The sequence below is a fragment of the Grampus griseus genome, assembly GCF_964374135.1.
Source record: "Grampus griseus genome assembly, chromosome: 4".
NCBI lineage: Eukaryota > Metazoa > Chordata > Mammalia > Artiodactyla > Delphinidae > Grampus > Grampus griseus.
The window spans coordinates 113,472,224-113,486,256 of NC_138997.1; the positions used below are offsets into that span (position 1 = coordinate 113,472,224).

A 14,033-nucleotide genomic window follows, 5' to 3' on the forward strand; every position below is an offset into this window, starting at 1 on the left:
CCATTCTCAAATACTAGAAAAATGTCTAGAAAAAAATGTGTTGAATTAATGACTAAACAATATTATACAAAGTATTCTAAATTATTCATAATAAAGTCCTATTTCTTTAGACCGATGGAGGTTTCTCTCAGGCGCTATACAGATGCTGAGAATACAGCAGTACATAAAACAGATTTTTAGATGCAATTATACGTATGTCTTCATTATGATCTCTCTTCACTGTGTTGGGGATAAAATATGAGGACTTAGTTTATTTTTAAAATCTGAATTTACTGGTACAAATCCAGACTGCCTACACAACCGGTAAAAGACTAGTGTTCGGCTGAAAGAGATTTAAATAATCTCATGATTATTTAAATAATCATGACTTTTCCATTATGATACCAATTTCATGTTAGATAGGTAATTCAGCTGAAAATTAACTTCAGAATATTGTTAAATGAATTTCTTATTCACATCCCTCTTGTGGAAATACAAAACAGTTACAGTACAGTCTTTACTTGTATTGGGAGTTCAGAGTAGTATCTGTTATAAAAGTATCTGTTCTGTAAAATCAGGCTGGGTTCTTCATGAACAGTAATTAATGTTGATTTTACGGCTCTACATCTGGATTTTTTTGACTGTGGAAGAGTTTAAAATAAGTGAACAAAAGAAAATATATTTAGGGCTGAACTCTACACTCCACAGTCTGTGCTTCTCCTATTTTCCCCTGTTTAGCAAACAAAATGCCACAAACATTTAGAGATCATGTTCACGCCTGGTCCTCTCCAGCACTGACCAGGTTTCCCGTTTCTTTGTGCTTATCCACAAAGCAATCCTCTTTCTCTACCTGGTTCTGAGGCTGCAAGCCTGAATAAATACGAGAGTTCTGACATGAACACAGAATGCTCATTATTCTTTTGTTCTAGCTCTTTTTATTCCAGAAAGCGCATTTCGTGTGTACATCTGTTCAGGCTAAAACAGGCTTTCCTCATATTTTGTTAATAAGCTTGACAGCTCATTATGTGAAAAAGAAATTGCTGAGCAAGCAGTAATTTTACATAAATTCGACAGAGTTTTAGTCTCCCTTTAGGCCACACATAGTTTCCATTGACTAGGATTAGAGTTATTTTCTCTTGACCAGCGGAATGAGGACTCCTCTGTCAGAACAAACCATGAACATATTTCTCGAGCTCTTGGAAATCATCCTGGCTTATTTCTGCTGAATGCAATACACATTGAGGCAAAACTGCTATGGTTTAAAAATAAAAGAAAGTAGTTTGATCTAATTTTGCTCCTTCTTTGATTCATGAGTCTGTCATGAATAAAGTTCCATCCTCAGAGCTGTACCTTTTTATGTCTTACTGGGTAGATAAAAAGGGAACTATGGCTCTGACTGTGTCCACAGCAACCTAGTTTTTTATATGGCAGCATATAGATTTTGCTTTTAGGGCCCTCTCTCAGGTTGCCAAGTGGAAGATCACGAGATGGTTTTCATTACAGAATCTTTCTGCAGACGTTATTCAGGATGGATCCTTTTGGGATGAGACACTTAGGAATCTATATGACGTCAGTACTTGCCTTTGCAATCTAGGGAGTGATGGGGGAATAGTAATAATGTTTGATTTATGCGTATGTCTTAAAATGGGTAACGAGGGGCAGGAGTGAATGAGTTCTACCTCTCCTCCTCAGAATTCCCTCACTTTTCCATATGGCCAGGAGACTAATAGCATCATATCAATTTAGGTACAATTTGGGGGACAACGGGAACAATGAATGTATTCCACCATCCTGTTGTTTTGCCTAAGGCTTTCTGGAATTAACTTCCTATTATTCTATTTAACATGGTATTCCCATTAGAAGTGTTAGGAATAGGTGCTAAGCTGCTTTAGTTCTCCATTAGGCAAAAATATCTGGTCACCTAAGGAACATAATGGACTAAAAATATACGATCAAAAATTTCAGAAAGGAAGGAAGGGAAAAACACTACGTTTACCTTTGTTCCTGGTAACCCTGGTAAGCCTGGTTCTCCTTGAGGACCAATGAAACCTGGTTCTCCCTTTAAAAAAATGGGCATATGAGATTATTACATATTTGACAGTAAATATGTAAAGTTAGACTGATTTCCTTCTACTGGGATTTTACTCCTTTGATTATATATAGCCTTCTTGCTGAGATCCAGCTACTAACTCTAAAATTAATCAGAACTGGTTTTGATCAGCCACAGTACTTTGAGCAAAGCTTTGGAGGAGCTTGAGAAAGTAAAAGTGACAAAGAAACAAGACAAATGTCTTTACAATTTCCTTTCTCATCTGTTGTCCAGTGCTTCTTATCATTTACCAAATCAAGATCCATTATGTTAGGGTAGATGTGGTAGGTAGCGTCTAAGATGGGCCTCAATGATCCCACCTCCTGGTATTCAATGCCTTTGCGTAACCCCTCTGCTTGAGTGTGCACTGGATTTACTGACTCATATCTAATGAAGAGAATATAGCAGAAGTAATGGGATATCACTTCTGAGACTAAGTTATAAAAAGACAGTGGCTTCCATCCTGGGGACTCTTCCTTGTTCTCTCTCACTTGAATCAACTTGCTTTCTGGAAAACAAGCTGCCATGAGCAGCCCTATGGAGAGGTCCCCATGGTGAGGACCAAGGTCTGCCAAGAGCCGCATGTGTGAACTTGGGAGCAGATGCTCCACCCCAGTAGAGTCTTCAGATGAGATCACAGCCCTGGCTGACAGCTTGACTGCATCCTCATGGGAGACATTGAGACAGAGGTACCCAGCTGAGCCATGCTCAAATTCTTGTTCCTCCAGAAGTGTGAGAGGATTGTTGTTTTAAGCCACTCCCATTTGGGGGGCTTGTATGGTAGGCAGCAATTGATAACTGATACAGTGGGTGTGGCTAGGGAAGAGATTCGGTAATGTTCAGATGGAAAGCAAAAAATCTCTTCTTGCCCAGACTCAAAATCTCTTCTCTACCACCTGGAGGAAACCCAGTTGTGGTATAATAAAAAATATATATTTCATCTTGTTCCTGGTTCCTAAAACCTTTGGAATTTCCTGAGTAATAAGAGTAACAGGAGCATGTTTTGTTACTCTTAACGAGCCCCTTTCAAACATATCTGAGTTTATGCTAATGGGGTGACTATGGTGGGCCCCTAGACAGCTTCAGGGTCGGGGCTGTGATAAGAAGGTTGGAACTTTCAACCTTTCCCCTCCTCTCACCACCTCCAGAGAGGGAGATGGAGATTGAGTTTAACCACCAATGACCAATGCTTTAATCAATCACACCTACATAATGGAACTTTCATAAAACTTCCAAAGCAGTGGGAACTAGAGAGCTTCTGAGCTGATGAACACATCCATGTGCTGGTAGGGTGGTACCCCCCAACTCCACGGGGACAGAGGCTCCTGCCCTCAGGACACTTTTGACTTCACCCTTTGTACCTCTCCATTTGGCTGCTCATTTTAATCTTTCATAACAAACTGTGATGGTAAGTATGGTATTTTCCTGAGTTCTGTGAGTCACTGTAGCAAATTATCAAACTTGAGTGGGAGTGGCAGAGGGTGGCTGTGAGTACCCTGGAATCTGTAGCCAAGTCAGACATAAGTCCAGGTAAGGCGGAGAGGGTGAGGTGGGTGGTACCTGTAATTGTGGTCTGAAGTGAGGGCAGTCTTATGGGACTGAACCCTTAAACCTATGGAATCTGATGCTAACTTTGAGTAGTTAGTGTCACAATAGGATTGAATTGTAGGACATGCAGTTGGTGTCAACTGGTGTTGGAAAAGACACCAGGTATTTGGCATCAGAAAACACCCGACACCAGTGTTCACATATAAACTATAAAGTTTTATTTTCTTCTTAACAACGTGAGCTCAAATGTAAAAGTCTAACTTCCTGAAATCTATAACGAAGTTTTAAAGCAAAGAAAAACAAAACAAAAACATAATGCCTCTGTTCCCATGTTTTCTGGGATTTGTTTGTTCATTTGTTTCCCCCCATTGGATTATTTCTGGAGCAGTAGCTAATGTTGTTTGACATATTTGATTTTTTTCTAAGGTAGCTATATTTCAACATTTGTTTCTCGGAGCTGAGCAGGAAGATACAGAGAGGATGTTTGATAAGAAGTGTTAGAGTGTCATGAAATATTTCTGCAATAATGATTTTTTAAAATATGCTGTATAAAACCTTGGTGTTGGGCAGGGAACAAAAGGATATCAGCACCGCAAAATTTGCTGAACAGTGACAAATAACTGAAATGGATTATTTCTAGTTCTTATGCTCATGGTACTGCTTTAAGAAAATAAAAAGTGTAGGGGAATGAATGCTTTAGGTTTATTGTTTGTGAAATTTCTATAACTCTGTTCTACCTGTCTCTATATCTTTACATCTAACGGAGAGGAAAATCTGAACAAATAATTTTGGATCAATCTCTTAATCGTCTAAAATGACAATCAACTATATTCAGAAAACTCAATGATGACCATTCTATTTCTTATAAAAAAAATTTAACTTGTTATTTTAAACAAAAAACATAAGAAATATACTTACTTACAAGTAAGACATTTCTCCCAATAAAATGATTTATATAAATACATAAATATTCCCTCTCCACCCTCAAGAAAAAAGCTGTATTAAAGTTCATGTGTATCATTAGTAACAACTTACTGTAATGAAAATATAATGCAAGTTAATAGGTGGAAAGTTTACAGGTAGACAAGACTCTTGCAAATCTTCAAGTAGAAATAAAATGATTTCACTGTTGCAAAGCAAATAGAAGCACCATTAAAGCATACTAATAAAAGAGAAGAAAAAAGAGTAAATGTTGCAAAAATGTATTTCTTATTTAGGTTAGTGCTTAGTTTATAAAAAGTTGAAGCATGCAGTTTCATAAGTCACACATAAATAAATAAGGCTTTGTGATCTAAGTGACCAAAGTGTTGTTTCTTCCTTTTTAAAAACATTAATGTATTTAAGTTCTCCTGAGTTAAATGGATAGCAATTTCCTTTATACAGAATGTTCAGGGTGAAAATTTTTATTTCAAGATATAAAATTAGCAATGCATTGGACACTCAACAATTTTAGCATTATTAATACTGGCTTATATTAAAGGCTTTGAGTATGATTAGTGGTACTTTATCATGCCACTCTAAGAAAGCATCTACCATCTCGATTCGTTTCTTATTTCAATTTATTCAAGGGGAACAATAGCATACTTAATTTTAGGATCACAGCTTCATGTTTATTTAATGCCAGAGCTCTCAATTACTTTAGAGACATTGTCTCCATCCTGTCTATATCTTGGCAGGGTTGGGAGGAAATAATCATTTGTCTCTTTTCTGTCTCAGGCTTGAAAGACAATTATTGAAATAAGGCATAAATATGTCTACTCATGGTCTTGAGCTGGTTGGACTGTTTCTTACCTTCCTAGACTTATACCAGAGGTTCTCAGAGTGCCTTTTCACTTACCATTTTTAGTGTACAGAGTAGGAAAGATTGATTCATTGAGATGGTTTCAGATTTCACATTGCACCTAACCTTTAAGTTGAAACTACTACTTGTAGAGTTTGGGGTAGTATCAAAGAAAAGAATAACACAATTTCATGGAAAGGCTATTAAAATAATCTTCCCATGTCCAATTACATATCTGTATGAGGCTGGTTTTTCTTCATATGCTTTAACCAAGACAACAAATTGCAACAGATTGAATGCAGAAGCAGATATGAGAATCCAGCTGCCTTCTATTAGGCCAGACATCGAAGATATTTGGGAAAAAAAAAAAAAGACAACAATGTCATTCTTCCTGCTGATTGTTTGTTTGTTTTGTAAAATTCAGTTGTGTTTCATGAAAATGTTATTTAATTAATATATAATGGGTTGTTTAAATTTCTGTTTTAATATCTAATACAGACATATCAATACGTAAAACCTACATAAATAAAAACTCCTTCAATCCTAATTTTTAAGTGTGTAAAAGGGTTTTGAGGCTAAATCTTTGAGAACTGTTGGTACAAAGGTACAGAATGGAGTTAAAGCCTGGCTTTGCAGGCTGTGATCCTGAGTTGCCAAATAATGAAAGATTCTGGTGTCATTAAGGGGTGACTTAGTCAAGACTTATTGGATAATTCAAGCAAAGCACTTAGCACCACCTCTAGAACAAAGTAAGTAAACAATAAATGTTATTGTTGTTCTTATATTATAGCCTCAAAAATGCTAGCTATCATTATTTTATTAGTGGTAGTAGTATTATAACACCTCTGCAGCTAATTAGTGATATACATGGTGACTTCTTGATTCTTTACAACTGTATGGGGTTATACTCAATACCTCTTCAACTCCTTTCAAGAAGTAACCCTAAATTTTCTCATGTGACTATATCATCGTTTTATGAGACGATATCCATCTGCCAGATCATTTAGGATTGCAAAACGAAACGTGTGTAAGGTAGAGAAATGACAGGTTTACTAAGAATGAGTTTCTTCCTGTAAGGAAGGGAAAGGAGAAAAAATGGTCATACCTATTAAATTTCCCTAAATAAATGTAATCCTTAAAAAAAAAAAACTTGCCTCTTTGGCAAGGATTGATGTAGAGTTTAAAGGTCCTAGAATTTCCTAAAATGTCTAGGAGAAAGGCTATGACAACCTATGATTCTACAAATACTTTAATGTGATTGAAAGAATAAGCAAGTGGTTAACCCACTTTAGTCACAGTTCTAGTTAACCAGGAGAGAGGAAAGAGACTGAGTCAAAGGAAGGTAGGGGAAAGCAGCTGAAATATGATTCAAACACAAGACATTTTTGCAAAATCATTTTTTGAAGTAAATCAAACCACACCAAAATGAGGTTACCTAATTTTTCAGGACAATACACAGGAGAAGTAACTATTTTTATTGGACTGTATGATGCTTCTCAGAGCCGTTTTTACGTATCTAGTCTCATATAATCAATGGGAAATAGGAGATTGCTAAATTGGAAGTTATTCACACGTATTTTCTGAATAGACAAGGTGGGGGAGAGATGCACTCGAGGAAATTGGAACTATAATGGAACTAAGCTCTTATAAGACTTTTAATGAAGGAACAATTAAATGTAGAGTTTTTTTTCTTTTTCTTATTTACAAGGCAATTACCCAAATTAGAAAACCCAATTATAATTTGAGTGAGCCCCTGTTGGAATAACATGGGAATGTAAGGCAGGGATCCTTTGAAAAGGGCAGATGCTCGCTGTCATAATTAGGGAAACGTGGATTTATACAGGTAAACTGCAAGTAAAATAGCTCTACCATTAAAGTGAAAACACTAAAATATGACCTTTTCTGAAACAATATTCATCTTTTCAGTATGATGTGTTAGTGCTTTTTTAAAAAGTGACAACCAAAAAATGGCTAAGATAAATGAAGGAAAGGCACAGGCATTAAACATTGGTTTGCCATGAATACCAAGGCACCAATCAATAGCATAAGAATAAGTTAAGAGCACTAATTACTTCACAGCCACTTTAATCTGTTTTTCTCATATATATATATATATATATATAATTTCATATATATATGTATTCTAAATTTTCCTTCACCTCTCTACCTATTCACTCACTATCTCAAGTGAGATAGTATTTTAGGTTTTTACTTTTCTTATCATTGAGAACAAGATTACAAAGTTAATTGGGATTCCATTCATACTGGAGTTGTTGATCCTGTGTGGAAGGAAAGCAAAAGTGTGAAAGCAACCAGCTAGCAGGGAGACAAGACAAGAGGAGAGGAAGAATGGAGAGGGACAAGCATCTTAAAATGTTCTGTTCCTCTACCATGACGAGAACAATTAAACCCAGGATAATCTGCTATTTTTGTTGTTGTTTTGTCTTCACCGGTCCTGGCAATGTCCAACTAGATCTACCCTTATGACAAATGGAAAAATATAAACAATGAAATATCTAACTCTTAAAATAAATACAGAGCTGTGATTTAACCAAAGCCTGGAAATAAAAAATATACAACACTCTTCATCAGAACCTTTAAAACAATCCAACGTTTTAATCACTAAAATACAAGTAATGGCTGGCACCAAATTCTGCTACCCAAACCACATGCCTACCAGCGATCAGATGGTTGTCAGAGAAACAGAAATCTCAGCTCTGTTCATGCTACTGCAATACGGCATTGGTGCAGCTTCAAATTTCAAAATGAAAACTTTCTGGTCTTATCTTAAATATTACATCTGATTTCTTCCTGAGTTGTTTCATGAGTTATGTCCTTTGTTTCTTCTCAACATCAATTAATTAGCTCACCACCCATGAGTTAAAAAACTAGGTCTCAGTTCCAAGACAGTAACATATCTTCCTGTGTTGAGCTGGTAGAAAAGATGAATAATGAAGTGTTTGTGGTTCTGGCAGCTAAACTGGGATTCACGTTGGGAAGAATAAATGCTATTAATTCAGGATAAAGCATAATTAGTAGGTCTAGTAATAAACTGTTGGGAGAAACAGCAGCAAACAGACCTAGTTGAAAAATCTGACACAGGTTTTGCTAATCTGAATGAAAGCTTTAAACAGCCAGGGCACATAAAGATGCAGAAACAAATCTACAAAGAATAGCTATAGCTGAAATCAAACGTGTACTTACACATGACCAATTCAGGAAGGCCTAATGGTCTCACACTGATCTTTCCAACTATAGTTAATGCTTTCAGCAGCCACAACTTTGATCTTGTAGTATAAAGCTCAATTAAAATAAGTCATAGTAACTAATACGGGCTATATTTGAAAAATGATCCTGTTTTTTGCACCAAACAAAAAGTTCCCTTGATGATTAGAGTGTCAGTATTAGAGTTTATCCCTCTCTCTCCTTCTCTGTTTTCTTTCATAAATTGGCAATATGTACACAGAGAAATGAAGTAAACTACAAGAAGATTTAGCTATGGGAAGGTGGGAAGGATAAAAGGAAGATGCTGCAAAGGTAAGATTTTTGACTGAAGCCACTTTTGCTCAACTCATTTGCTATTACTTTTAAAAAATTTAAACAGCCTATTGAGATAGTTTAAATTCTATGTATTCTGGCCCCAAACCCCAAAAAACAAAACAAAAACCCTCCAAATAACTCAAACAATTACTATCTTCACCAACAAAGAAGGCAACAAAACCTGGCCTTCTATATTATAAAAACACAAGGAAAAACCAGGAAGTTCTTTAAAAACATGATCTTTCTGAAATCTAACAATGACCATTAAGTCATTAAGTCTTGGAATTCCATAATAAAATCTGGACTGATTTTTCTTCAAACTCACATTTAATATATGGCAAGAAAGTATTTTAGATGATCTTACTTTATCTTTTAAACGGCCATCGGGACAGTTCATTTAATACTCTGTTGTCAAATCTACATAAAGGATGTCTTTCATATGGGTGAGAAGAGTCATCAAATATGTAGATGGAATTACTAGTCAAGGTAAGAATGAAGAGGCAGCTTCATTCATACAGAAATGGCTCACCAGGTGTTTCCCTATAAACTTCCAGAACCTACCATCTGTTAAATGGAATAGTGAACAGAAAGTCCTAACTGATTATCTCTTGTCCACAGAAAAATCTCTGGTTTTTCATTTAATACCATTTGTTTTAGTTTTATAAGTCATTATCAATTAAAGGAGTAAAAGATATTATTTTTTTAACCTGTCTAAAAAACCTCTAATATACCAGTGTGAATCAAGTCATGCTTTCCATGATATTTATTACCCCGAGCAGATCCAATTTTCATTGCCCAAAAAATAGTACAACGGGGCTTGAAAAATATGTGCTGACTTGCCTGGGTGCTAAAAGCATCACCAATAATTTTGATTAATGTATCTTGACACTGAATGCATTAACCATACAATATTCTTCTTGCTGAAGGGCTAATTAGAATTCAAGTCAGCATGATACCTACTTTTGAGGATTACAGCAAGAACATTTGTTGTAATAAGAACCTTCAGGCAGCCAGTTTTGGTAATGATTGATTTGTAAAATTATTGAGGGGGAAAAAAAGGATGAGAAAGTAGAGTCTGTCCCCCAAACACTTATTCCCCTGAAGGATCACATTTGAGCATAAATTAAAACATCTTGGTGGCTATGATGAAAATGAACTACAACAGCAAGTTTATTTAAAATCCAGAAAACATAAGTTTCTGGTTTTTTTTTTTAAACAGGATTACATCACGAAAGTACAATTGGTGTATTTAGTCAAGGTTTTGTTATGGCTGCTAAAAAATCTCTGATTTCTGGTTGTATGAGTTTCCTAATTGGACTCTTAAACTATTCAACTGCTCAGACGCACGTTGTGCAAGCAGGAAGTAATTATAAGTAACAATAACACACTGCTATCCTTTTAACCAGTATTCTTTTTCTTTTTTCTTTTACAGATTCATTTCACATCCTATGTCACTTCCAAAAACTTTCTTCTGTTATTTTAAAAATGTGACTTGATGTTTCTAAGGAAGAAACCTCATCTCCAGTGTATTTAGAAGATAAGTTTCTATAGATGACTGGGCACTATACTTAATCCTAAGAATGACAAAATAATGTTTCTGCCACCTGTAAAAGTTAGTGCTTATATGATCTAGTGTCAAGGATGATTTTATATAACGAAGTGTAAACAGTTAGTTACTGTCTCCTGATCCTCAGGTTCTTGATCTGAATCTCAAATGGTCACTAATGTGGAAGCCAGAACAAAAATATCAAGCTTTGAGGGAAAATATTGTAAAAATTTCTTTGCCACCTAAATGATTTGTTTTTCTGATTTGATGTAATTTTCACTGTATTATGTCTCCCTATTGTACTCGTTTTAATGTATCAGGTACATTTTTCCCAATTTACTTTCTAAATATGATGAGATACACTGGTAGTCAACACTGAAAGGAGAAAAACAAGCATTGAAAATTCGTATTTGTAAAAAATGTCTTGGGCTGGGCAACACGATGAATGGGGCCTAGAGATTTCCATTATTACATGTCAAGCTTTCCTTTTGCTTTTCCTGTGAAGAGTGTCGGGAAGGAGAACTAAGACAGTATCATGTCTTATGCGCAGAACACTGTGTTTCCTCATCCTTTATCCCTGGAATACATTGGGTTATAGGAAAAGGGGAATAGTGTGATGTCATGTTTCAAGAGAAAATATGTTATCTTACTGCTCTTAAAGGTAACATTCAACCATCACCGCAAAGGAGTTTTCAGAATTTAGATCTATGAACCTGGAGGGTGTAAATGGCTTTATGATCTCTAGGTTGAAATGACTCACAGGAGGAAAGACTCTATAGAACAGGTGCATAAACAATGTTTCCAACATTCTGAGCTGCTCCAAGAGAAAGAAATAACAATAGCTAAAATTTATATAGCGTTTACTATATGTTTGGCAATATTTTAGGAGCTGCATGTATATTAATTCATTTAATCCTCACAACAACCCTCTGAGTTATGTATAATAATAATTCCCATTTGATAAGGAAACCCAGCACAGAGAGATTATGTAACTTGCCCAGTATCATGATATAGCTTCATAAACTGGTAAGGGGTAGAACCGGGATCTACACACTGGTGGTCTGGTCCTAAAGATCACTGCTCTTCATGACTTAATTACTAGGGTGATGTAACCATGAAAGGGGTAAGCAATTTTCAACATGTATGGAAAGAAAAACATGTTTAAAACTAGGAACTTTGAATCTCACCCTTTTATGTGATATTGGAAAAGCTAGTCACAATAAAGTGTTACCCATGAAACATATATTTAAAGGCTTGTTAATCAAAAAACTTTTCTGAGCTCAATCCTTATTCCAGAAGACCAATGTTTGCATGGCACACTGTGCAATGTACAACGTACAATAATTTAATCTTCCCAGCTGAACATCTTAACACTATATGAACCATGGATGCATGAAATAGGAATTCTAAATGTCTTCCACATGGTCAGAGCACTTTCCAATACTTGTTCGGGAAGCTTAAGAGTAGTTTGAAATTAAGTGATGCCTCTTCTTAGTGACTTTTATGTATGCCGAAGGTATTAGTACTTATCTCTGAGTGGGACCCTGAGGTGATAGATAGATGAGTCTGCTGTCTGTATTTAGGCACTTTGCTCATTTCCTGAGAGCAGTGTGGAAGGCATGTGGATGCTCATTAAGCTTCCAACCGTTCCCCGAGAGCAACAGGTGGCAAATCAAAGCTTCCCTGGTATGTCATGGCTGGTTTCCTCAACATCTTGGAAATAACGGATGGCATGTGCACGCTCTCTGTAGTACCAGCAGATAAGGAGATGGACAGCAAGGAAGTATTTCCAAAGCATAAACACACACACAGGTCTAGGAAAGTTATGACTAATGCTCTTGCTACCACACATTCTAAATCCATATATAGTGGTTTCATCTTTTAAATATTATTACTCATTCAAACTATGAAATCAAGGTTAACTGTCCTGTGGTTAACTACCTAACAGAAGCAAGGTATATTAAAGGAGTAAAGAATACCCCAAGTTAATGAAGCTATATCATAAATTTATAAACTTTTAACTGTACATTTAAAAATATCCAATAACTACTCATGACTATGACGTGTTTTTAAATTGCCTCCTTTACAAAATTACTCAATTACACTGAGCACCTACGACATTATAGGGCAAGCATATCACTTACATTCTGGACGAGAGAGAGAAGACAGAGCTTATTAATCCACAAATAGAATCTGTGATTTAAACTGAATACTGGATAGTTACCCAACAACACTCGATAATTACATAGAAACGTATCTCTAGTTAATGATAGAAAGATTTTTGTCAGTTGATGGCTTTTTCTCACCATAGTCACTAGTCAGGTTAGAAAAACAAAGGAAAGTATCAGCTATAAGATCTTGACAAAATTTGTCTGGCAACATCCCATGACCCTAGAAATAAATACGTTTACTGGAGGTGGCAAATCACCAACATCTTCCCCAATTTGAAAAAGTTCAAAACCTTCAAACTGGTCCACCGAGGACTAGGGAAATGAGCTGGGGTATTTTTCACAGTGAAGGACATAAATGAAAGGTAATGAGAACAAATAGTAGTAATTGTAATTGTTTTGTTTGTTTGTTTTGGAGGGAAAAACCCCAATACCTTCCCCCTTATATACTCTCTCTCAACAAGAAAGCTCACCCTCAGGAGAAGGGACAACTGGATTTCTACACAGCACTGAGATTCCTGCCTCAGGATCTGGTGCTGGCAGCACAGCCCAGCTAACCTACAAGCAAGCGCTGCAGGAAACCCTGCCCCAGTCCTTCCAAAATGCCCCTCCTTTTAAATGCCTCCCCCCTTACTTATAATGTTACCGGCTTCTTTAACTTAGTGCTGAATTTAGTGTTCTTAAATTTGTTTTAAAAATCTGTGATTTTCCAAATATCAGTAAAAAGCTTTTTTTTTAATGTGTGGGATTATTAAGGAACTAATAAATAAATTAGTTATTGCCATAAATGCCATAAATTAACTGCCATAAATTAACATTATGCCATAAATTAACTCTGCAGTATGAAATCACATATAATTTATTAAGTTATTTTTGCTAAATATCAAATGATAAGGAAATGACTTTGACTCTTTAGTAAACTGTTGTCATGGAGTGTACTTTTCAGTGAAGAAGTCAAAGACTAAAAATATATTAAAAGGACATATCTGGACATCTGTGATACTAATCTGGAAACATCAAACAAAAAGCAGAACCAAAATTTCTGAGTGCCAACCTGGAATTCATAGCTTTCATGGCTGTTGATTATAACAAATATACTCATAAAATGTTACATATGATACCATATGATGTCTGGGAACTCAGTAATTTAATATATTAATTCTAAAATCATATTATTCATGTAACACATTTCAAACACAATCTTCATAAAGCAGCATATACAGCCCTCTTACTGAAATGAGGAATATTAATTTTAGAATCATCTAATGTACTCTAGAGATTACTTCAAAATTCTATAAGATGAGAACAATGTAAAGGAAAATCTACTTGCATTATGTTATTTTATCAAACAGTTCTAGAATTAAAAGAAAAAACTTTAAAATA

General features: G+C 35.6%; 1 protein-coding gene across 3 annotated transcripts in view; it reads right to left on the bottom strand.

Moving 5' to 3' along the window:
* The window catches only part of COL25A1 (collagen type XXV alpha 1 chain), a gene marked incomplete at both ends in the record, with an annotated part of 461,173 nt that overhangs the window by 48,462 nt on the left and 398,678 nt on the right, over positions 1 to 14,033 (bottom strand). For all 3 annotated transcript variants that reach the window (XM_082653474.1, XM_082653476.1, XM_082653475.1), the window contains one exon: positions 1,976 to 2,038. In XM_082653474.1, the coding sequence (XP_082509600.1) occupies positions 1,976 to 2,038 (63 nt within the window). The remainder of the gene's footprint in view (positions 1 to 1,975; positions 2,039 to 14,033) is intronic.